Raw genomic sequence first — 22391 nt, 5'->3', positions numbered from 1 at the left:
TCTGTTTGTTTAGTAACTTTTATTATTTTAGGTCCAAATGCCTTGCCTGTTGCTTCAAGGCTCTTCCCCAGGTGCAGTCACCTCTAACCAGCTGGGTGAATCACAGGACTCATGCCTGCCCCGCCCACTGCACAGAAATGCCAGAAGGTGGATTTCAGTGGGCTACCACCTATTGAAATTGCCCCCAAAATATGAGATCAATGCTTTCTAATAAATCCCTTCTAACTCCATGCTTTAATCTTAAACACTTCAACTTCACTTACTCCAAGCTCCCTTCATCATGAAATCCTGAACAACCGAGTACCGTTCTGTGGGCCCTGCCACTGTTGCCTGATTTTAGGGAGTCTCCTCTTCCTCTCCATTAAAACCACAACCGGACAAAACATGCTCCCCCTGGATTTTCCTGAAGTCCTACTCAGTGCAAAATCTTGAGCAAAGCTACCCTCTCTCTCTCTACACTTAACAGCCTGTCTTTTCCCCATTCTGCTCACAGGCCCAGTCTTCCTAACACACCCATTTCCCACTTCTCACTCATCTTTCACACCCAATCTGGCGGCTGGGAGTTCAGGAGCCTTCTCGTTGGCATCAAAACAGCAGGCCCGTCTCCGGTCTCCGTAACTTAATCTATTTTCTGATCAACTGTGAAGAATGTGCTGGGGTTTTGTTTCCCCCTTTTAGTTTAGTTCTAACGTCTTTCACTTGTCATTAAGCGATCACGCACTTTCACTCAGGGCAGCGCGAGGAGGTCATGATTGTCCAACTGTTCTGCCCAAGACAAGCTCAACCGGCACATCCACTCCCCCTCTCTGCCCACCCTCCCCCTTGCGGAATGGCTATTAATTTGCCACAGTTTCCACAGAGTTATCACAGGCCTTGCTTCCAGCTCCCACACATGCCTGGGGAAGGTTTTACTGTCAGGGAGTTTGGTAACTTAGAAACCTCTTCCTTAACAACTTTGACGAGCAGAGTCATGTGTTCTCTGCTGGATTATTTTTAACAGTGAAGCTTGAGTCTGTGCATGCACTTTCCATACCTCTCGGTACCATATAATTATCCATGTTCAGGGGGTGTCATAGTCAAGACACGCTGGTCATAAGCTAACATGACGGCGAGCTATCTCAGAGGAAAACCTCAGTTGTGACTAATTCCTGTCAGCCCACTCATGGTTATTTAGAGACTAACACCTCCTTCAGGTGAAACCACTCCGTCGAACCTGCTTTCATAACCCACTGCCTCCTCCCAAGTGCAGGGACCATCTGCTACGTGGCGGGAACACCAACTCTCCCGGCATCTAGAACATGGAGAGGGGAGGTGGGGCAGGCGGGTGTTTGGGGGCCGGGGCCCACTTCATGCCTTTATATTGGGTCCAGGACTGCTGCCTGCCCCACTCAGTCAAGAAAGGCTTGTGTGGGCACCATCACTATCCCTGCTCGGCTCATTTCACCACCTCTAGGCCCAGCAGACACAACCACAAAGTGACTTGACAAGATCTAGGTGTAGGCATCCATCGAGCTGCCAGCTGAAGAGGCAAGTGGCCTGTTTATTTAAACATACAGTCTGGCCCAGGGGCCTGCTAGGAGTCAGGAAACAAACACTGAGAACTGCTTCCAAGGAGCTGCCAAAGGGCAGGTGAGCATTCCTTCGGATTAATCACCAAGTCAACTAGAAAGAAGGAAAACGCGACAGGGGACGCTATCGCCATATTCCTGCTTTCCCGGGGCCCACCTCCCACCCACCACAGGGTCAGACCACCCTACTGCACTCACAGCCCAAATCTAAATCGACAGTAAGTGCAATAAAATATGACCACCCACATACCGGCTGCTGGGATGTACTAAGGGTGCATACATGTGAACTGGTCTTTTAAAAATATTTATCAGTTAATACTCTCCCCCTGCCAATTCCCACCCCTCCTCGTGCCGCTTTCGGGTTGAAACCGCTCAGAAGAACCAGCAGGAGATGGCAGCTGGCCTGAGCATGAGAAAGCTTTGGTGCCATTCCCAGTTCTCACCAGGACTCATGATTAGAAGACACTGTCCTGTGCCCAGTGCCACGTGTGAAGGGGGCGTGGAGAAATTGGCCCACCAGCCACCAAGTGATCCGAGGTTTGGAAAAGGAGCTGGGAATGACTCCCAGGGGAATGGGCAGGTGGAGGGGGACAGCTCCATTGTCTCCAAGAACTGGCAGCTCCCGAGGGAAACCAGCCTCAGCAGCTGGAAGAGGGGTTGGGGGCGGGGCAAGGAAGAACTTGCAGAAAGTGAGCCGACTTGGGTGACAGAGCGCTGGTCTGGGGGAGGCTCAGAGCTGGTTCCGGTCTCTCCATGTGACGGGATGTCCTTTTGTCCCTCGGGATCTGTGTCCTGTCTGTACAGCCCAGCCAGGAGGAGGGCATGGCCCGACGGTTCCCTAGGCCCCTGGCTGCCGCAGAGCCCCGGAGTTGTCCTACTCCCGCAACGGTGAGCTCTGGCCGGGCTGGCTTTGCCACTGGGGAGTAGCCCCCCCCATCTCGGGGCCCCTATCCTGTCTCCCAGTGTTCGCCCAGCCCAGCTCGGGGAGGCCCGCCTGGGCGGCGTGTGGGAGGCTCGGGTCTGGCCTCTCCCGGTCCCTTCCGTGCTGCAGGGGGCCCTGAGCTGATCCTCTGGGCCAGCGGGGGGCCACGCTCACCTTGCCTCTCCGCTCCATCCGCGGCAGTCGCGGGCTCGTCCCGCTGGTAAACAGCCCTGGTCTCCCGGGCAACCGAGCTGGTGGGGGGCCATGTGCTTCCGGTCTGGCCCCGGAATAGGCCAGGCCCTGCTGAGGGGGTGAAAGGGGTGGGGGCCCCGGTGCTGGGCGGAGGCGGGGTAGGCGGACCTGGCGGCCCTCACCTGGCTGCCTGCCTGGTTCCCATCTCCCGGGAGAGCGGGAGAGCGCCCTGCCCGGTTCTGGCTCTGGCCGGGGCTGGCGGTGAGGAGCGCCCGCCGCCTCTAGCCCCGGTTTGTGACCTTGGGTCAGGCCTGACCCTGCCAGTGTCCCCAGTTTTTAGATGAAGCTGCTGCACTAACTGATTCCTGGTGACCCTAGAATCTGAGCGGCTGCTCTTAGGGCATCTGTTTGAGTTGGGGAGCCCTTGTCTGCTTTATCTGTCCTCTGCAACTCTTTCAAGACCAGATCCCTGACCTCCTCATTTCCACATCCCCTCTGGGACCTTGTTTTCAACGACATTGACACTTGCTTTGACCTTCCTGACGATGACCTCTTACCCTTCCAGCAACTCCTACTGCATTTGTCTTTCAACATCATGGAGGCTCCAGCCCCTTGCCCTCTCTGCTTTCTTCCTGCCTGACAACCTGCTTCTTCCCTGGTCCACCCCCTCAGCCGTTTTCTTGCAAGAATCCTCCAGGCCCCGTCTGCTGTCTTTTCATTCCTCCCACTCCCAGTCAGCCCACTGACACCCGGGTGCTGAAGAGATCTTGACCAGCCACATTCCATTGAATAATGGAATGATCTCCAACCTTGACTGACGCCTCAACCCACGCAGAAATCCTTTCACGTTCCCCAGCGCAGTTCTGTCTCCTTTCTGCTCAGTGGCTCTTTCAAACCTGTTCTCTCTCCCTAACGCCCCCACCTCTCCCTTCCCTCCTCCCACTCAGAAGGTAAACTTACTTCTCTCTTCAGAGAGAAAATAGAGGCCATCAGATGGAACGGTTCGCAGCTTTCTGCCATCAGCCCTACCAACTTGTCTACTTTTGTCTCCCTGCTGTCCCCTCTCCCTCCTGTTTTAATGCAGGGGATCCATCCTCTGATTCTGTCCAAGATCGACTGCTCCTCCATGACTTCCCAGAAGCCTTATTCTCTGTCACAGGCCACAGGAATGCACACCCTCGCCACAGTGCAGGACTTGGCTTCTGCTGTCCCCTCTGCTTAGAAGATTCTTCTCCAAACTCCCCAACCCTTCCTTCCTTTCCTTCACCTAACGCTCACTTACCCTTCAGAGCTCCATGGGTGAAGTCGTCTTTCTTCCACGATGGAATTAAGATAGCTTCAGAAGGAGTCCTAACTGGGCTGTGGTCTGCCAGGCACTGTTCTAGACTCTTGGAATATGCAGGTGAATAACTTAGTGACTCTAATACTAAAAGATAATGTTAGTAGATATTCAAGAACCATATCAGAGGAAAGAATTAGGGTTCATTACCCAGCATTGTGCCAAAATATTTGCTATATGAGCATGACTCCAGCCCTCCTCAAGATGTTTACATTGGGTCGAGAAGACACCCAGAGAGCTTATTTTCAGATTATTTTCAAGACAGTTGGAGCCAAGTGTGGAAGAGCAGGCATAGGCTGGACATGGTTATGTGCTAAGCGCTTGGCACGGACAGAAGGTCTTTGAGGCTGTGAAGGAGGTGATCATTGCAGCAGGGGTGTTCCTGCCCATCTCAGGAAGCGCCTCGTCTGTGGGAGGTGAGGGCCTGGGCTGGGCAGACTTCCTGCTACGGTCACCTCATTGCCCACCCTGGACACTCAGGGAGGTATCTGAGGCCCCAAGAAGGTGCAGGAGGTGGCAGTTTGGGGAGCTGAGAAAGGTTTGCAACTCTGGGCTGGTGGCTTCGTTCCTGTATATGATTCTGTCAGAAATAGCTAAGAATGCGCTTCAGCCCTGCAACACCCACCCAGGAAAGATTAAAGTGCATTCTTCATCAGCTATTTTAATATCACCTAAGAATTATGCAATCTTTTGGAAAATCAAATTGGCTTCTCGCCCCCTTTGAGTGAGTGTGTGTGCGTGCATGTGTGTGTGTGCGTGTGTGTGTGTGTGTGTGTGTGTGCGTGCCCACGCGGGCAGGCAGTGAAATGGTGCTTGTTCCTAGGTCTGTTTAATATTTGCAGTGTCTTTTGCTTCCTGGTGCCATGTAATGCCCAGCATGAAATGAGACGGAGGCTGGAGGGAAGGAAAGGCAGCTGGCCAGGCAGTTGCTGGGCCTGCCTGCTCTTCAAGGACAGAGCTGCCTCTGCTGCCTCCCTCTCCCATTTTTCTTTAAAGAACGTGGCCTCAAAGGACGGGCCCTGATGTCACCTGTGAAGTGGGTTCTCAGTAACGTGGCCAGAGGTCACTGCCATGCCAGCTCCATGGAGACTCTCCCTCCTTCCCAGCCATGGTTCCTGCTCCTCCCCAGCTCTCTCCCCCAGCTCCAGCAACTTGTTTCCCAAGGGGAAGCCTGGGCCCTCGGGTTTTTCATCTCTAGGGTCTTTGCTCATGCCTGCCCCACCCTGCTCCCTTCCTTGAAGTTAATCCAAATTCGCTGACCCCTTCAAGGCTCCTCTTAAAAGTCACCTCTTTCATGCAGGCTTTTCTGGAACACCTTCTCTCTCCTCACACCTCATGTGCCTTTTCGGGTCCCTTTTGGTCCCAACCACAATGGCACCGTGCACCCTCACCATTAGAGTAGCTCCTCTCATCTTCATGCCTGGCACTTCATCTGTATCCGCCGATGGGACCATCATAGGTGCTGCGGGCATGGACTCTGTGGTCAAGTTTGAATCTCGGCTGCACCGCTTGCTAGCTGAGGACCTTGGGTAACTGGTTTAACTTCTACGGGCCTCAGTTTCCACATCTGTAGAATGGAGATGATAAGAATAGGATTGCTGTGTGGAGATGATAAAAATAGGTGCTTGGCAAATGGGAATTAAACTAATAATGATGGTGATGCCAACTCCACGGCTGGCTTTTCCCTTGAGAGATCTAGCAAGCCACCAGTCGGTATCCCCCCAAGGATATCTGGTTGCTTGCAGTCTAAATGACCTCCCCCAGGGCTGGGCTGAAGGCAGGAGCTTATGTGCTTTTCACCTTTGCAGTCCCTGGCAAAATGAAACCTTTTCTGGGTGACACATAGTCCATAATTGTGCTCCAGGAACAATCCTGTTGATGTGGCTAGAGCCATCTGCCCCTATACTTAATGTCCCCAGGCTCGCAGGCCTTATCAGTTATTGTTTTCAGCATTTCTTCCTCTCCTTTGCCTTCCTGCTAAGAGGAGCCACTCGACCTTCATCCCTGTTTCACTTCTGTGTCTGAGCAAAAAGAGGCCGGTGATGCGTTGCTAAAACTGCGTCTGAGATGAGAGCGTTGTGGCAGCTGCCTGGATGCTTGGTCATTTGGTTGTGTTTTCAGTGTTTTGGGTAGGTACGGCCCTTTGCTCAGCGACCCAGGTAAACAGGAGAACTGCCAAGGGGTAGGGGTGCCACCTTTGGGGTCAGACATACCTGGGTTACATTCTGGCTCCAGCAGTTTGCAGGGCAAAGCACCTAACCTCTGCCCAGCTCTATTTCCTCATCAGTAAGCTGGGGCTGATGGTCAGTGCCTCCTTGGGACAATTCCAAGTGGATTCAATCAGATAATCCAATGCTTAGCCTTATGCTGGTCCTCAGTAGGTTGTAGTTTTGTTTTTATTTCTGTAACTTGAAGCATGATTGTACTCTGATCATCCGTTCATTCACTCCCCAAATATTTTTTTGATGCCCATCTCCCTGTGCCTAGTTTCCTTACCTGCAGAATGAGGAAAATAACAGTACTTACCTAGCTGGGGGATGTGAGGACGTAATGAGTAGACATGGGTGAAATGCTCAGAAACTGTGCAGGGTATAAAACAAGCGTGATGCAAATGTCACCCACCCTTATCATTATTGCTGGTTTGTCCTTGGCACTGTGCTACTTAGATTCTAGGGATAAAGAGATGGACAAATTGGAATGAGCCTTAACGTGTAGATCTTTCCGGCTCCTTCCTCCTTATCTTCTCCATGGGGAAAAAGCCAACCAACGTTTCATCACTGTCTATGTAAGATGAATTGATGGGTCTGAGCGGGTAGCTCTTAAGCACCTGCCAACTTGCTGGCTGTTGCCCTAGAGGCTGGCATAGGAGGCCATGCATGCTCCCTACTATGCTCTCACCCTTCATCAAATCTGTAGGCCTCTTGGTTTTGTTTCAGCACCATCCAAAACTCGCGCAATGATTCGTCAGATGGAGCGAACCATGTCTGTCCTGCCTAAGTCATAGCTGTGAAGGTCAGTGTCTGTGAAAATGCTGTGTGACCTTCAAAATGCTACACAAACAAGAGGTCTAGACAGGGGTCTGGTGGGGTGCAAAGAGCACTGGGTGGAGTCGGTGACCACAGGTTAAGCCCTGGCCCTGTCACTTGGTATCTATGTGGATCTTTTTGGGGTCACTTCTTGCTGTGCCCTGGTTTCTCAACTGTCAGATGGGTGGGGTTGTAGTGAGGAGTATATAGGAGCAGAATGCAAGTTTAAGGTAAACCCAGGCCCCCTCAAATGCCACCTCCTTGTGGAGGTGAATTCACTTTTCCTACCTCTGAGCTCAAAGGCATTTATTGTACAATCCATAGAGCAATGCTCATCACTCTACCCAGGGTTAGATTGGCCTCCCTGGACACAGATGCTGGGACGGAGAAGTGCATTGCTGGGGGACAGCCAGGAGACACACCAGCTGGGAAGTGAGCAAGGCAAGACTGGGGGGAGAGAGAGAAGCTGACCCACAGAGGGAGAAGCTGACCCACAGAGGGAGAAGCTAACCTACAGAGGGAGAAACCTATCCATAGGGGGAGAAGCTGACCCACAGAGGGAGAAGCTGACCCACAGAGGGAGAAACATATCCATAGAGGGAGAAGCAGACCCATAGAGGGAGAAGCTGGCACACAGAGGGAGAAGCTGACCCACAGAGGGCAGTTGCTGAGGCCTCAGCTTGTCTTCTGGGGATCTCTGGAGCTGGGATGGCCTTTTAGAGCTGTCCTGAAGGAGGCAAAGGATAGCCCTTTAAATCATCACCTGAGCTAGGCATTGTGAGGGTATACTTCTACCCCCTCATCAGGAGGGATCATAACATTGAACCAGACAGTTCCCTACAGCAGAGGCATTTCTCAGGGCGTGGGAATGTCAGGATAAGATCCCAGCCCTGAAAAGGGAACCTACCAAAGATTGGGCTAAGCATTCCAGAAACAATGGAGACCCAAACACAGAATTTCTCCCCGTATCGGGCTTTTGGTCTGTATTTACCTACTTGGTCTCTCCAGCCAGCTCAGCAGCCTTGCTTGGGCCAGAAAAGCACATAGTTGGTGCTTAATAAGAGTCTGTGCTGTTTCCTTGCCAGTAATGTACACAGGTGCCATCACCTGCTCATTTGAAAATGTCAGCCCCTTCCTCATGGACTAAACCATCACATAATTATTTTTCAAGACTCAAAAGAGAAAAAGGAAGCCAGCCCATAGAGCTGGAACATCCTGCAGAGTATTTGTGATGAAAGCTGGCTGGGACCAGGCCTGACCAAGGCCTGCAGCACCCACCAGAATTTTGCCGAAGAGGCGAGAATAGCAGACTCTGATTCCCTCCCAGGCTCTGCAGCAGGGCCCTCGTCTAGAAGTTTTCCTGGCAAACCTCGCCACGGAGTGTAAGTCTAGGTCTGCCCCTCCCAGTCCTCTAGGCTCACACGAGCCATTGTTCGTACTCCGAGTGCTGACCTTATCAAATTTAGCTTGATTTCTGATGGGTGCACAGGGGCCACTTGTACTTAAAGAGAGCTGTTGACTGATCAGGGGGCTCCATGTGACGAGGTGGGACACTGAGCCCACATCCTCTCTGCTGTCCTGGGGGAAGGTTGCTGAATGTGGGCACCATCACCGTTGCTAATAGCAATAGGAGGGGTGTGTCTACTGGTCACGGCATTTGTTAATACAAAGCAGGGTTACTGCATTATTTCAGTTGGTCCCCGTGAGTCTGTGCAGTCAGGGGCCATGGGAGAGCAAGGATGTGTTCAAACTCTCTGGGCCTCGGTTTCTCCATCTCTAAAATGATGGTCAAACTGCTCAAGGTTTTCTGAGGATTAAATAATGGAATTTCCATGGAGCCTTCAAAAAAGGCAGCACCGGCACTTAGTAATTTCTTCACAAATGTTGGAGATGATCGAAAGGCATTTTTAGTCTCACTTTAAGGAGAGGAAACTTAGAGGCTAAGTTTGTGAATAAGATACTTGGGCATCAAGGAAGGTAAACGTGTGTGTGTGTGTGTGTGTGTGTGTGTGTGTGTGTTGGGGGCGGAGGGGGTGGGTATCTACCTTGCAAACGGGGCTAGACTTTCCCAAGCTGGATCTCTATCATGGACCACAGGATTCCTTTAAACTTGGGAATGGAAGAAATGCCGACTCCTCAGGAGAAAGAGAAAAAGAAAAACAAGATGAAGGGTTGGTGTTGCCAAAGAAAGACATGTTTAAAAACCACAAAACTTGCAATTTTTAAACGACTGCAGCCTTCTTTATCTTTATCCTTAGGTCTCACTACCAGAAAGAGTGTCGTGTTAGGAGATGGTTAGGGTTAAAGAGCTCTCTGCTCTGGGCTCTCCTTCCAGGGCCTTCCGAGGGCGGCCCTGCAGCTGGGGCTTTGCGCCCACATGGACTCGCCTCACTTGATCATTTCCTCCCCAAACAGGCGCTCACCTAGCCGCCCCCTGGCGACCCAAGGAAGCTGTGATCACGGCACCTCGGACCCCCTGGTCCCCTCGGGAATGAAGGCCCTCGGGGTGCTCCTGGTCTTCACGTCCTGCTGTAAGTAGTGAGCAGCGGGCGAGTTTCGGGGCGCTGTCCCCCATTCTGTGTGTCTGTGTCTGTGGGGCGGTCCCTCCTGAGGTGGTATCAGGCAATGGGGAGTCAGATGTCGCTCAAAAGAGAACCAGGAGCGGAACAGGCTCCCACCAAAGCCCTCCTGCTTGGTCCCAGTGTTGGGATCCCCCAAAACTTCTGGGAAATCAAAGGTTGCAACCGTTTGCTAAGAAAGAGGGTGCTGGACTCTGCTTTTCCACACACGCCCCTTCAGGAGTCTTTCCTCAGGATGCTAGTGAAGGTGAATTCACTTTTCCTACCTCTGAGCTTTCCTGAAGATCGTGTGGCTTCTAGAACAAAACCGCAGACATCCAGCTAGCTGATTTAGGAACAATTCTTTCCCATCAGAAAGGCATTCTTCTGGTGTCTTGTGGAGTAACTGGTAATCGTGAGTCATCGCTCTCAGCGGGTCAGATGGCACACCTCTGCGACGTGAAAGAATGTGCAGGAAATGGTGTTGGTTCTATTGGAAGCTCTTCGACTCTGAATCAGTTGTGTAAAGATTTGTCTAAATCCATTTTCCTATCTGTTTCAGCTGCGGAGCAATCACTGTTGAGTCCCTAAGTCAAAATGTCAAAACAGGGTTCTCATTTTCTCTTAGCAGTGGACTTGACAGTTTTTAAGATCACGGTGTGGGGGGACCAGCAGTGCCACTTCTGCACCCCGTGGTGTGCCCAGAAGGTTCCGCCCTCTCTCTGGGGGCCATTCAGACAGCAGTGATGGGCCCTTCTTTCGTGCGTTGTGACAAGATATCCAAAATCTCAGTATGAGATGGGAAGGCTCCTGGGAAAATTTCCCCAAACCCTCTCTCTCTGTTTTTCTTCTTCAAGTTCATGCTTTATTTTTATGGCAAAATTAAGGTATGCATGTAATTAAAAAGTAAAATAAGTGAGTGGAGAGTAACAAAATAGAGCCCCTTCTCATGCCTCCCAGACCCCCAGCCTTCTCCTACACCCAGATCAACCATTTGTAAGAGTTAGGTATATCCTCCAGGACTTTGCACACACACACATTAACACATTTCAACAGAAAAGTAAGACATGCGCATCATAAAAGAGAATCATACAGCATGGAAGTTAAAATGAACTCTGGAATATCTTATCTAATAAAGAGGGACTATGCAAATTGACCTTCATGCCGTAATGGTCAAGATGGCTGCGTCCTCAGTGGAGGCAGGGATTCCATAACACAAGATGGCTATGCCCACAGCAGAGGCCGATTTCCCATAATGAGCCTTAACGAGCAATCAGCAGGGACCTGAGGCTGCATGGCACTGGGCCAGGGTAGGGGACCTGAAGCTGTGCCCCCGCACCTGGTGGGGCTTGACAGGGGTCCTCAGGCCATGCCCCCCACCCCAGCACCAGGCTGGGGGACCTCAGGCCACGTCCCCAAGCCCAGGCTGGGGGACCTGAGGCTGTGTCCCCTGCCCAGGGGGCTTGATGGGTCTGGATCTTGCCCAATGGGGGTGGGGCCAGCCAGGTCTGAAGCATGCACGTTTGGGCAGGGACTTGACTCCAGGTCCCGCAGCACACCCCAGACTCTGACAAGAGGAAGATTTTCATAGACATTTTAGTAATTTTCTTTCATCTCTGACAATGCTATTATAAAGGGCAAATAGCAATATTAAAATATTTCCTCTAATTAATTCCCTTTTAATGTGCACAAATTTCATGCACCAGGCCACTAGTATAAAATAAAATGTTGCCTGTTTTTCTCTCCACCTGCCTCCTCAATCCCATTGCCTAGAGGTATTGCTACTAAAAGTATGTTTTTGCCCAGCTGGTGTGGCTCAGTGGTTGAGCATTGACCTATGAACCGGGGGGTGGGGGGTGGGGGGAGTCACAGTTTGATTCCCGGTCAGGGCACATGCCCGGGTTGCAGGCTTGATCCCCAGTGGGGGGCATACAGGAGACAGCTGATCAATTATTCTCTCTCATCATTGATGTTTCTATCTCACTAACCCTCTTCCTTCCTCTCTGAAATCAATAAAAATAATAAAATAAAAATTTTAAAAAGTAGTATGTTTTCAAGGCATCATATAGTTTTTATCCCCTGTCAGTGGCTATGTGGGTAGTTTTCTTTTTATTGTTATTATCTATTCTAATAAAAGGGTAATATGCTAATTAGATCAGGAGATCTTCCAGACGTCCTTTCGGACAAAGCCATGGTGGCAGGGCCGAGGCAGAGGTGGTTAAAGGTGATCAGGCCAGCAGGGGAGGGCAGTTGGGGGCGAGCAGGCCGGCAGAGGGGGCAATTGGGGGCAATCAGGCTGACAGGAAGAGTGGTTAGGAGTGATCAGGCAGGCAGGCAGGTGAGTGGTTAGGAGCCAGCGGTCCCGGATTGTGAGAAGGATGTCTGACTACCTGTAGTCGGACATCCCCTCAGGGGTCCCAGATTGGAGAGGGTGCAGGCTGAGCTGAGGGACACCTCCCCCCGCCCCCTCCCCCCCGCACGAATTTCGTGCACCGGGCCACTAGTTATTGATAAGATAGATAGAGATAGAGAGAGAGAGAGAGAAACATTGATGTGAGAGAGAAACATCCATCACTTGCCTCCCATACCCACCCTGACCAGGGATTGAACTGTAACCTGGGTATTTGTACTCTGACCCGCAATCAAACCTGCCACCTTGTGGTGTACATGATGACACTCCACCTAAGTGAGCCACGCTAGGCAGGGCAGTTTCCAGATTTTTGATATCACAGATAATGCTGCAGCAAACACACACATATATATTTCCCTCGACTTTTGTAAGCATTTTTTAGAAGTAAAAAATGCTGGGTCCATGTGTATTTGCCATTTAAAAAAATGGATGAGGTTATCTTTTCTGCTTCTTAAGTCTTTTGCTTCTTCTGTGAGATTGTAAATGCTCTATGACATTTGTAGGGATTGGCATTTCTGGCCTTGAACTTTTCCCATTAATGTTGAACATCAGGCCTGAGGGCGTTTCTGCGAGGGGGGGGGGGGTACTTTGGGGGAAGACTGTAGTTGTCAATGTGTCAATGTTGTTCTCAACATCACGGAAACTGGGTTGTCATCCTGGACTAGCAAGAAACCAGCTGTGCGCTGCGGTAGATCTGACCCCGTCTTCTTCCCCATTGAAGGGGCCGATGGTCCCAGCGAGCTGATGCACCACGCACAGGGGCTCCTGGTTCCCCGGATGCCAGGCTCTCACAGCATTGTTTCTTCTTCCTGGTTTTCTCCTTGGCAGTGGTAGCCCCCACCCACAGCAGCTTCTGGCAGTTTCAGAGGATGGTCAAGCACATCACAGGGCGGAGTGCCTTCTTCTCCTACTATGGCTATGGCTGCTACTGTGGGCTCGGGGGCAAGGGGACCCCCGTGGACGACACTGACAGGTGAGTACAGAAGCGCCAAGGCCTCCCGGCATTTAATTTGCATTGAAATCTATGTTTGCAGGAGGGAGTGTATCAGGGCTCTTGCATTGCAAGTAACAGAAACCCATTCAGGTGAGAGTGAGGAAAAAACGGAATGGGAATTGGAGGGAGAACTCAAGGTCCGGAAGATCAGGGCCAACTTCCTGCAGGTGTGGCCCGTGCGGCATTCCCAAGGACCTGCACCGACTGGAAATTCCTGTGTTTTCATTTGGCACCAGGCCTTGCAAATTATGGAGTCAGGCCTGCTCAGAGCTCTAGAAACATTTTCAATTCTCACGGCAAACGTGGCCTTCTCTCAGCTCCCCAGTTTTAGGATAATGGGCGCAGCAAGACTGACCCACTGCCTCCCAATCCTAATTCCGTATTCCAGGAGAGAGAATCCGAGGGCCAGTTTGGAAAAGTCAGGATTTGGACAAGAATTTGCTTGTTTTAAAGTCTGGGCCCTTTGATGCTCTGTGCCCTCCTTGTCCAAGTTCAAAGGCAGATGAGAAATAACACTAATAGCCAAAGATGACAGGTGGCTAAGAGCCTGCTTGTGGACAGGGATGGGGAGAGGGGAAGACTGAAGTACTTCCTTTTCCAGATCTTAGATCCAGTCTCAGGTTTCTGCATCCCTGGGACTGGTTGAAGAAGTGAGCCTCTCCCCAGCTATTTCCTCCACTTGAATGTTCTCCCTTTCTGCCACCCCTCGGCCCCCGCCCCATCACTCTGAGCACCATGAACGCAAGCACTAAAGCATGATGTGTTTTTGCTGACAACTGCCTCTTCAGAGACTATCACAGTGCTTGGCATATAGTAGGTGCTCATAAAAAACCATTACATGAATGAATGAGGACATAGAACTAAAGGTGAGTCCAGAGCTGTCATTTTCCAGCTCCGAATCTCATTTCCTCCCCTATGAAAGGGGGACAATGATGGCACTTCCTAGGGTTAGTGTGAGGAGCTAATGAGATAGGTCCCGGACAGACCTCATTAATTGTTAGTGGTTACTCGTATTATTTTTAATATTATCAGTAATTTACCTCCTTACCTTCAGCGCCTTCTTGTCCGGGGGAGGAGGCAGGTGAGTCCTTTGCACCAGGGCCTCCAGCTGACACCCCCCCGCCCCCCGCTGGGTCCACCCATGGTAAAGCCCCTCCCCCCTCTGGTTTGGCCCCCAGGTGCTGCCTGGCCCACGACTGCTGCTACGAGAAGCTGAAGCAGCTGGGCTGCCAGCCCTTGTTGAGCAGCTACCAGTTCCACATCGTCAACAGCACCGTGATCTGTGAGTAGCCTCCCTGTGGGGAATGTCTTTGAACCTGAGCCTTCCCTGAATGTCCGCCTCCTCCTGAACCCAGAGAGCATTTAGGGAGTGAGACTTGCCCAAGTGCTTTGAGATGCAAGTTGGTAATTCCGAGAACCAGAGCTTCCTGGGAGTCCTTGCTGTTTCTCCTGGTTGCTCCCGCCCACGGCTACACCCAGCAGCCTCTGGGAGCACGGAGCCAGTGCATGTAGTAGGTGCTCAATAAACAGTTGTTGACTTGAGCTTATGTTGGCTTTTGCAACTGTTGCTGCTGCAAACCTTCTCCTTATGTCGGTGGTGAGTTGACGAAGCAGCTCAGCTGTCTTCCAGTGGAACAGATATTTGGTCAGGGGTCTGGCATGCCAGGCACTGTGATAGGTGCCATGGGCAACGCAAAAGTGCATAGAAGGGTCGGGGGAACTCACATGCGGTGGAGGCCACTCAAGGAGGAGGGCAAGCACTGAGTGTCCAGCACGTGGGGAGTGGCCCTGATATCTCAGGGGATGTTCTGGGGCTGCTGGGGCGTGGATATGTGTAGGGCAAGTTCAGTCTAAAGAGCAGCACCCTTGAAAGCCCTGGGCCATAGCCCCCTTGTGAATGCCACTCACTGTGTGACTCCCCTGCGAGTGTGCGACTCGCCTCCTCCTTGGCCGGTGGAGTAGCAGGAACCCCTTTCCTTCCCTCATGTGTTTATTCACAGCCGTGAGTGTGTCTTCAAGTTCGTGTCTCCTCCTGAGGTCAGGGGACCACTCTCTCTCTTTTGCCCTCATCTCCGCTTGTATCGGGTGTGCTCAGTGCCCCCACCCAGAGTTCTGGCTCAGGACACACTACGGTGGACCCTGGTTCCAGTGGGGAGACCTGAAACGCAGTGGGCTGAGAGCTCAGGCCCCTGCCTCAGGAGGGCCAGCTTCAGTTCCATCTGCTTCTGGGCCTCCATAGCACCTGTCCCCAGGCACATGGTCAATGAGACCCCAAGGTCATGTCCAAGGAGATGGGAAGGGATCAGGCCTCATACAAGGGCAGAGGAGGGGGAGCGGGAGAAGGTTGCCCCCAAAGTATTGTTTGCTGTGGCCTCTGATGCCCTCTGGAGGCCAGACCAAGTTTCTGACCACCTCCTCCCACCCCTCTAGGCCTCACCTAGGGATGTAGGGCAGGGGTGGGGAGAAGCCTGGCAGCTGGTTGGCGAGGGAGGGGCACACCGCAGAGATGCCCCCTGGCTCTTTTCTCAGCCAGGCTCGCTGTCTTGCTGTCTGTCTTCTCACTGGTTTCTCCTCGCCTCTTTTCGTCTTGATCTTACCATCTGTCACGTCAAGTGTTATCTCAAATGGTTGGAAAGGCATCAGTTTTAGAGAAAATGTACTCAGGGAGCCCTCTCCTCTGATGTCCCCGTAAAGCACAGGGACTGAGGAAGAGGGAAAAGGTGCCCTGGGGAGGGAAATGGAACATCAGTAGCTACAAAGGACCTGCCACCCCCACTCCTTCCCTCCCACCCCCACTCCTTCCCCCCCACCCCCACATCAATTCCAGGCCTAGACCATGCCTCTGCCCTGGGCTGCGGTGGGCTGGCTGTGCCCACGTGGGCCAGCCTGGGCACTCCGCACCTGGGGAAGCTCCCTTAACAACCCTCTTCCCCTCTTGTGTGGGGATCTGAGCCACAGCCCAGGACCCCAGGGGGCGGAGGAGATAGAGGAGAGTGACTGGGAAAGGAAGCTGGAGCCCCAGGTGGGGGCATGCGGAACTGTCCTCTGCTTGGCACATGCTGAGTGGTGGCAGGAGGTGCAGGCAGGGGCTGGGAGCTGGACAGTTGCTCCTGATACTTAATCAGGGCTCCCAGAGGACAGAGCCCTGCTCAGGGAATTAGCATGCAGGGCACTTCCCTGTCACCACCAGGATGTCAGCATCCCACTCCTCAGCTGACCAGCCAGTGAGTACCAGGCCAACCCCCTCTCATTCTTACCCACCCCCCCTTGCCAAGGCCCTGATTCCTGGGACAGGGCCGAGACCTGGGTGATCTGGGTTCTAATCCCGTGTCTGTTGCTATAGGTCAGCGGTTCTCAACCTGTGGGTTGCGACCCCTTTGGCGGTCAAACGACCCTTTCACAGGGGTCGCCTAAGACCATCCTGCATATCAGATGTTTACATGACGATTCATAACAGTAGCAAAATTACAGTTATGAAGTAGCAACGAAAATAATTTTATGGTTGGGGGTCACAACATGAGGAACTGTATTTAAAGGGCCAGAAGGTTGAGGACCACTGCTATAGGTGCTGAGACCTTAAGGGAGATCCATGGACCTTCATTCACTTGCCCTGTGATGACTGAGTGCCCATTGGGTTCCCACCCAGGGCCAGCACTGTGCCAGGGACCAGGAACGCTGAGCAAGGCAGCTTCAGGCCCCGCTCTCTCTGCATTCTCTAGGGCTGAAAACCCCATTAGGGATCATCCAGACCAACCCTTCATAGTAGTGACAGGGAGGCTGAGGCCCAGAGAGGAGAAAGGCTTGATCCAGGCAACAGGCAGGGATATGATACCTGTGTCCTGAGTTTTCCCAGGCTCTGGAACACACTGCCTGGCCTGGGTTTTCTGGGCCTCCGTCTCCTCATCCATAAAATGGGTATAATAACAACAGCGTCTCTGACAGCACCTGGAACCCCGATGACAAACCTTTGAGGTGGGCATTATTCTCCCCATTGAGGAGGACCCTGAGGCTCAGAGAGGTTAAGGGAGATGGCCAAGGTCACACAGCCAGGGAAAGAAAAGTTGGGCTTTGGACCCAGGTGCTCTGACCCCAGAGCTGGTGCTCCTCCCTCACACTGCCCTCCCCAGTGGCAGGGGGCCGTCGGGAGGGCGATGGGTGCACTTGATTGGAGGCCACACAAATGCGTCTTGCTGTCTGCAGCACACCATCAGGATGCTCGGCCCTGGCCCAGGGGGCAAAGAAAGGCCGCTGCCCCAGATCTCTCTGTTCCAGCTCTGTGTGCCCTGCTAAGAGGCCCAGGGAGAGGAATGCTTTGGAGCTAGACAGAGCTGGGTCCGAATCCCAGCTTCACCCCTTCTGGCTGGATAATTGCAAAACCACCTGGGCCTTTACCATCTGTAAAACGGAGATGATCATATGCACTTCATGAGGTCCCTGTAAGGAGTGGCTAAAGTGACCCAACTGAAGGCTCTGGCCCACAGCAGCTGCCCTTCCTGTTAGAAGCTGAGATTGCTTTTTTATCCCAGTTTTCTTTTCCCCTTTACTCTGTGGGATTTTCTCTATTACTATTGAGAGACTTCTTTGAAGCATCTCCTTGAGCTAAAGCCATGAACCCTCTATAGAATAAAAGCACCCCCGCTCCGCAACCCCAGTTACACTGCAGTTCAAGAGCTGCCCTACAAGGGTTAATCGCCTCCCCAACCTCCAGTTCAAAATCCTGCCCCCAAGCCCAGTCCCAGGTTGCCTAGCAACCAGTGGCTGCTCTGGGATGCAGTTGGAGAGCAGGGGAGGGAAAGGAGAAAAACAACTTGCTCTGTCCATGCCTCGAAATGTCACTGGGAGATCAGTGCAGAGATAGGCCTGCAACCCGAGCCCTGGGGCTAATTTGCCCCTTGAGGAAGGCTGCTCTCGGCAACCGGGGGAGGCAGCTATCCCTCCTTTGAGTGGGCTTACATAAGCATTTGGCATTTGCAAGGGACTGTAAGATCAGCCCCAGTGACAGCCCCCGTCACCCACACATGCATGCATATGTTGTGCAAGGAGGAACCTGGCCATGGGAGGCAGAGACCAGAGACCAGTTGCAGCCAAGGGAACTTCTCCCTCTGCCAACGGGGGACAGGTGAACTTGGTAGCCATTGGATGTGTTGTTTGCAGAGGTCTTCCTCCTTTACTACTGAGTTCATTCCTCACCACACCGCCATTCCCTGACACATCACGTTTCTCTCCTAGCATTTGTCTCCACCTGAAATTCTCTGGTTTACTTTTGCGTCAACTTCCCCGCCCCCCCCCCCCCCCCCCCCCCCCACCGCCCCGCCAATAGAATGTGAGTTCCAGGAGAGCAGGGAACAAGCGTGTCTTGTTCGGGGACACTCATTCTCCAAGGCCACGGAGAAGGATGCCCCTGGAGCTGTGCACAGTGGGGTCTGCTCACTCAGACCTGTACCCCCAGGTCCGAGACAAAGGCCGCACTCATGGTAGAAAATCAGTCCCTACGTGTTCGATGAGTGGATGAATGAAAAGCATTAGTCTATGCAGGTGTCCTTAGCCCCGTTTGAAAGCTGAGGCACAGGCTTGGAGAGAAGCCCCTGAGACCTCAGAGCATGCGGGCAGCAGGTGAGCACCGAGAACCTGGCTTCCTGTCGCTGGGATGGGGCTCCTTTTGCTGCCCCACAGGTGGCATATGTCCAGCCAGTGAGGCAGCAGCAGGTAGTGATGGCGTGTTTACGCATGCTCATGGCTGAAGGTCCGCAATGATAAGATAAGCTCCCTGCCCGGAAAGAACTTGCCTTTAAGGAGGGAGACAGATCATAAAATAGTCCAAAGTAAAGGTACATTCAGGTAGTGGCAAGTGCTACGAAGCATCTGAAACAAGGCAACAAGGTGAAGAATGACGAAGGCAGGGGGAGCGAGGGATGGCTACTTTAGGCGGCTGAGGAAGGCCTCTCTAAGGGGGTGGCCTTTGGCCAGCGGGGTGGGAGCAGAGGAGACAGGAAGGAGGGGAGATGAGGCGTGGGGGCAGGGCAGGGAGCTCACCTTCCACTTCAGTTGCAGGGGAAGCTGTTGGATCCTTTGAGGCAGGGAGTGATCTGCACTAATTTTGCTTTAGAAAGATCTGCTGTGGCCACAGCAGAGAAGTTGGGGAGCAAGGGGAGAAGAGGGGGAACTGTTCGTGGACTGTTTCAGTAGCACTGGAGAGTCGTCAAGATGACGACGTGGAGGTGAAGAGAAGTGTCAGGTGCTGGGTGTGTTTTGGAGGTAAATCGACAGGACCTGCTGATGGGTTGGACGTGGGGTGGGAAGGAAAGAGGCTGAACCGAGGTTCTCGGCCTGAGCAGCCGTGGAGGACGGTGCCATCTTCTGGGCTTGTGCAGACCACAGAGATACAGCTGAGCTTGTCATGAGCCATGTGGTGTTCGAGATGCATGTCAGACCCCAAGAGGGGCATCGAGTGGACACCAGCGTATTGGAGTCTAGAGCTCGAGGAAGCCCTCTGGGCTGGTGTGAGGGCAGGAGAGTCGTCAGTGCTCAGATGGTACTTAAAGCCCCGAGAATGAACAAGAGCCCAGGGAGCGGACTCAGGGACCGGGCAGAGGCCTGGTGCAGGCACTAGAGGCCTGGCAGGCCGCCTGGTGAGCCCGGGCAGGAATGCGGATCTTCTTGCTCTGTCTCATTTGTGGGAGTGTATTTCACAGTTCCATTTTTCCCTTAAAAGAGTGAGTAGAAGTGGGTGGGGTTATCTAGAAAGAGAAAGCTGTGCCTTACTCCCCCCCTTCTCTCTCTCTCTCTCTCTCTCTCTCTCTCTCTCTCTCTCTCACACACACACACACACACACACACACACAGCACTACAGTTCTGACTATTAAATAGAAGATCCCCATCTAGTGGTGAATTCAGCCAAAGGGCAGACACTTGATCCCAAAGGCCCATGGGGGCTTCATTCATTTAGTCAACAACTGTTTGTTGAGCACCTACTGTGTGCCAGCATTGATTCTGCATGCCAGGGACACTGTGGTGGACAGGACAGACAAAGTCCCAGTCTCACAGAGCACACACTCCATTGAGGAGAGGCAGACACAAGCAAGTAAATAAATAAGAGAAGTACAAGTTATGAAAATACAGCCAATGAAATAAGCAGGGATGTGAGGGAGAGTGGCTGGAGAGAGCCTCAGGTCGGGTGGTCCTGGAGAGCCTCTCTGACGAGGGCAAATTTGACCAAAACCCAAAGGATGGGGATGGATCTAGCCGCTTGAAGATCCTGGTGAGAACTGTTTTAGACAAAGAGGACCGCGAGTAGCAAGACCCTGGGACAAGACAGAGCAAGACACGTGCCATAAAGAGGCTGGTGTGCCTGGAGAAGAGTGACAGTGGCAGAGCGAGGGACAATAAGGGTGGAGGGGTTGGCAAGGGCTGGATCATGGCAAGCCTGCTTTGGAGTCTGTGGCAAGGATTTGGGATGTCTTCCCCCAATAGTGGGAACCCACAGCAGGGCTTTAAGCAGGAGAGGGAACCTAATTCAGGCTGCATTTGAAGAAGGTTCCTGCTTATTTCGTTCCATGGGGGCAGAGGGGAAGGGTGGTGATGACAGGGATTGGGGTGGTGGCTGAGAAGATGGAGAGAAGCAGGCAGAGCGTGACATTTTAAACACGGGGAAATCCATGGAACTTGCTGGTGGACTAGATGTGAAAAGTCAGAGGAGGAGAGGGACCAAGGTTGGCTGCTAGCTTCCAGGCTCGAGTAGGAGGTGGTGCATTTACTGAGCCCGGAGTGTGGGAGAAGGCGGGCTTGGTGGGCGGAGGGAGCACTTACAGTGTGAATTCGCTTTGGGCGTCTTAAGTGAATTAAGTGGATCTCTCTGATGCCTCAGAGATCCACATGAGATGTCAAGCAAGGGGTTGGAAATATGAGATGCTTTGAGGAAATGAGTCCATTACCTTGGCCCAGGTGCACCAACTTAGGGCACCCCTCCCTGCAGCCCCCACTCCCCCACGTCTCTTGTTACCTTCTAGACTGTTCCTTACGCCAGTACTTGTGACATGTCCAGGTGTGATCAGGCCTTGGGTCCGAAGGAAAAGGACTCCAAGTGACTTCCCTTTTCGGTTTTCAACCCCTGAGCCCTTACAGCGAGCTCTCTATTTTCCAAACCTTAGAACCAAACCCCGGGAGTGAGCTGGGAGCTCCTAGTGACCCTCTGTCTCTCCACAGGTGAGTGTGCCCCCGGTCCTGGTGTTGGCTGCCTCTGTGGGCTGCGGGCCTGCGAGTGCGACAAGCAGTCTGCTTACTGCTTCAAAGAGAACCTGCCCACCTACGAGAAAAACTTCAAGCAGTTCTTCCTGAGCCGGCCCCGGTGTGGCAGGCGCAAACTCCAGTGCTAGGCTGGCCACGGGAAACCCTTGCCCGTCAGCGTCCGCTCTAGGATCGCTCCCAGGAAGCCCTCTCCCATCATCCCAACAGGCTCCAATCCGTGCAGCTCACCCGCCAGCGTCCGGCTGAGGGCACTCCTTTGTCATTCAGCACCAGAGGGCTGGAGAACAAAGACAAAATCCTGGCATTCAATGGAGGGAGACAGACCATACGTGCATCCACAAGTCCGTGACACATTCCCATGGCAGTAGGGTGGGAGGCAATGAAACAAGGTGACAGCATAGAGACGTCCCCAACACCCACCCTAGGGAGTTCCCAGGAGGGAAGAAGCCCAAGGATCTTCACTAAAGTCTCCCTCCACCCCCATCCCAAACCAGGATGCAGGGCGGACTTGGGGAATGGGCCCACAGTCCAGATCTAGTTGTGAGCAGAGCAAGGTCTTGGCACACACGCCACAGACCCTTGAGGCACACTCAGAGCTTGTCTCTCATTGGCTCAAGTTCTGCCTTCTGAAAAGGCTCCGGGGAGAGAAAATTGATGCCATCGTCACCTCTCAGGAGACAGAGCATGAGAGCATCAAAAAGCGGCAGCCGTGTTCTCACCTCTCTGCACCCTCACCTCAATGTGACACTCTGCTTTTCCCATCACAAAGTAGAATGTTTCTCCCACCCCTTGAATCTGGATTCTGAACTGGGCTTGTGACTTTCATTGGTTGATAGGATGTAGTGGGACTGATGGTCTACCAGTTCCCCAGTCTAGGCGTTAGGTCTAGTGTGTTCAGCTCTCTCAGCATCCCTGCCTCCACCATGAGGAAAAGCCTGGCCAGCCTGCCAGAGGCCTGGAGCCCACCTGTACCTGATTCATCAGCCCAGTTGTCTCCACTGAGTCCTCAGACACGTGAGAATGCTCAATGAAGATCCGCAAAGCCAACTCATAGCTGACCACAGACACACGCGGGGATCTAGCCAAGACCAAACAGCCGCCCGGCTGAACCCAGGCCGAATTGCCAACTCGCAGAAT

The 22391-nt window shown here is 52.8% G+C and overlaps 2 protein-coding genes across 3 annotated transcripts in view; one reads left to right on the top strand and one right to left on the bottom strand.

Moving 5' to 3' along the window:
• UBXN10 (UBX domain protein 10) overlaps positions 1-2732 on the bottom strand; it is an 8524-nt gene extending 5792 nt beyond the window's left edge. Inside the window, exon 1 of the mRNA XM_070404239.1 lies at positions 2665-2732. The gene's annotated coding sequence lies outside the window, so the exon portion shown is untranslated. The remainder of the gene's footprint in view (positions 1-2664) is intronic.
• On the top strand, positions 2056-22391 carry PLA2G2C (phospholipase A2 group IIC). Of its 2 annotated transcripts, none has more exons than XM_070404241.1 (5): positions 2056-2105; positions 9463-9578; positions 12844-12988; positions 14188-14291; positions 21213-22391. In XM_070404241.1, exons 2-5 carry the CDS (start codon positions 9539-9541, stop codon positions 21380-21382), a joined length of 459 nt encoding a protein of 152 aa, XP_070260342.1. In that variant the 5' UTR covers positions 2056-2105; positions 9463-9538; the 3' UTR covers positions 21383-22391. The 2 variants fall into 2 exon arrangements, with proteins under 2 accessions (XP_070260342.1, XP_070260341.1); XM_070404240.1 differs by lacking the exon at positions 2056-2105 and adding an exon at positions 2247-2456.

The sequence above is a fragment of the Myotis yumanensis genome, unplaced genomic scaffold (assembly GCF_028538775.1).
Source record: "Myotis yumanensis isolate MYYU_CA2020_CCGP unplaced genomic scaffold, mMyoYum1.0.hap1 SCAF_2, whole genome shotgun sequence".
NCBI classification, from domain to species: Eukaryota; Metazoa; Chordata; class Mammalia; order Chiroptera; family Vespertilionidae; genus Myotis; species Myotis yumanensis.
The sequence above is the reverse complement of the archived record's forward strand: the minus strand, read 5'-3'. Positions and strand labels throughout refer to the sequence as shown.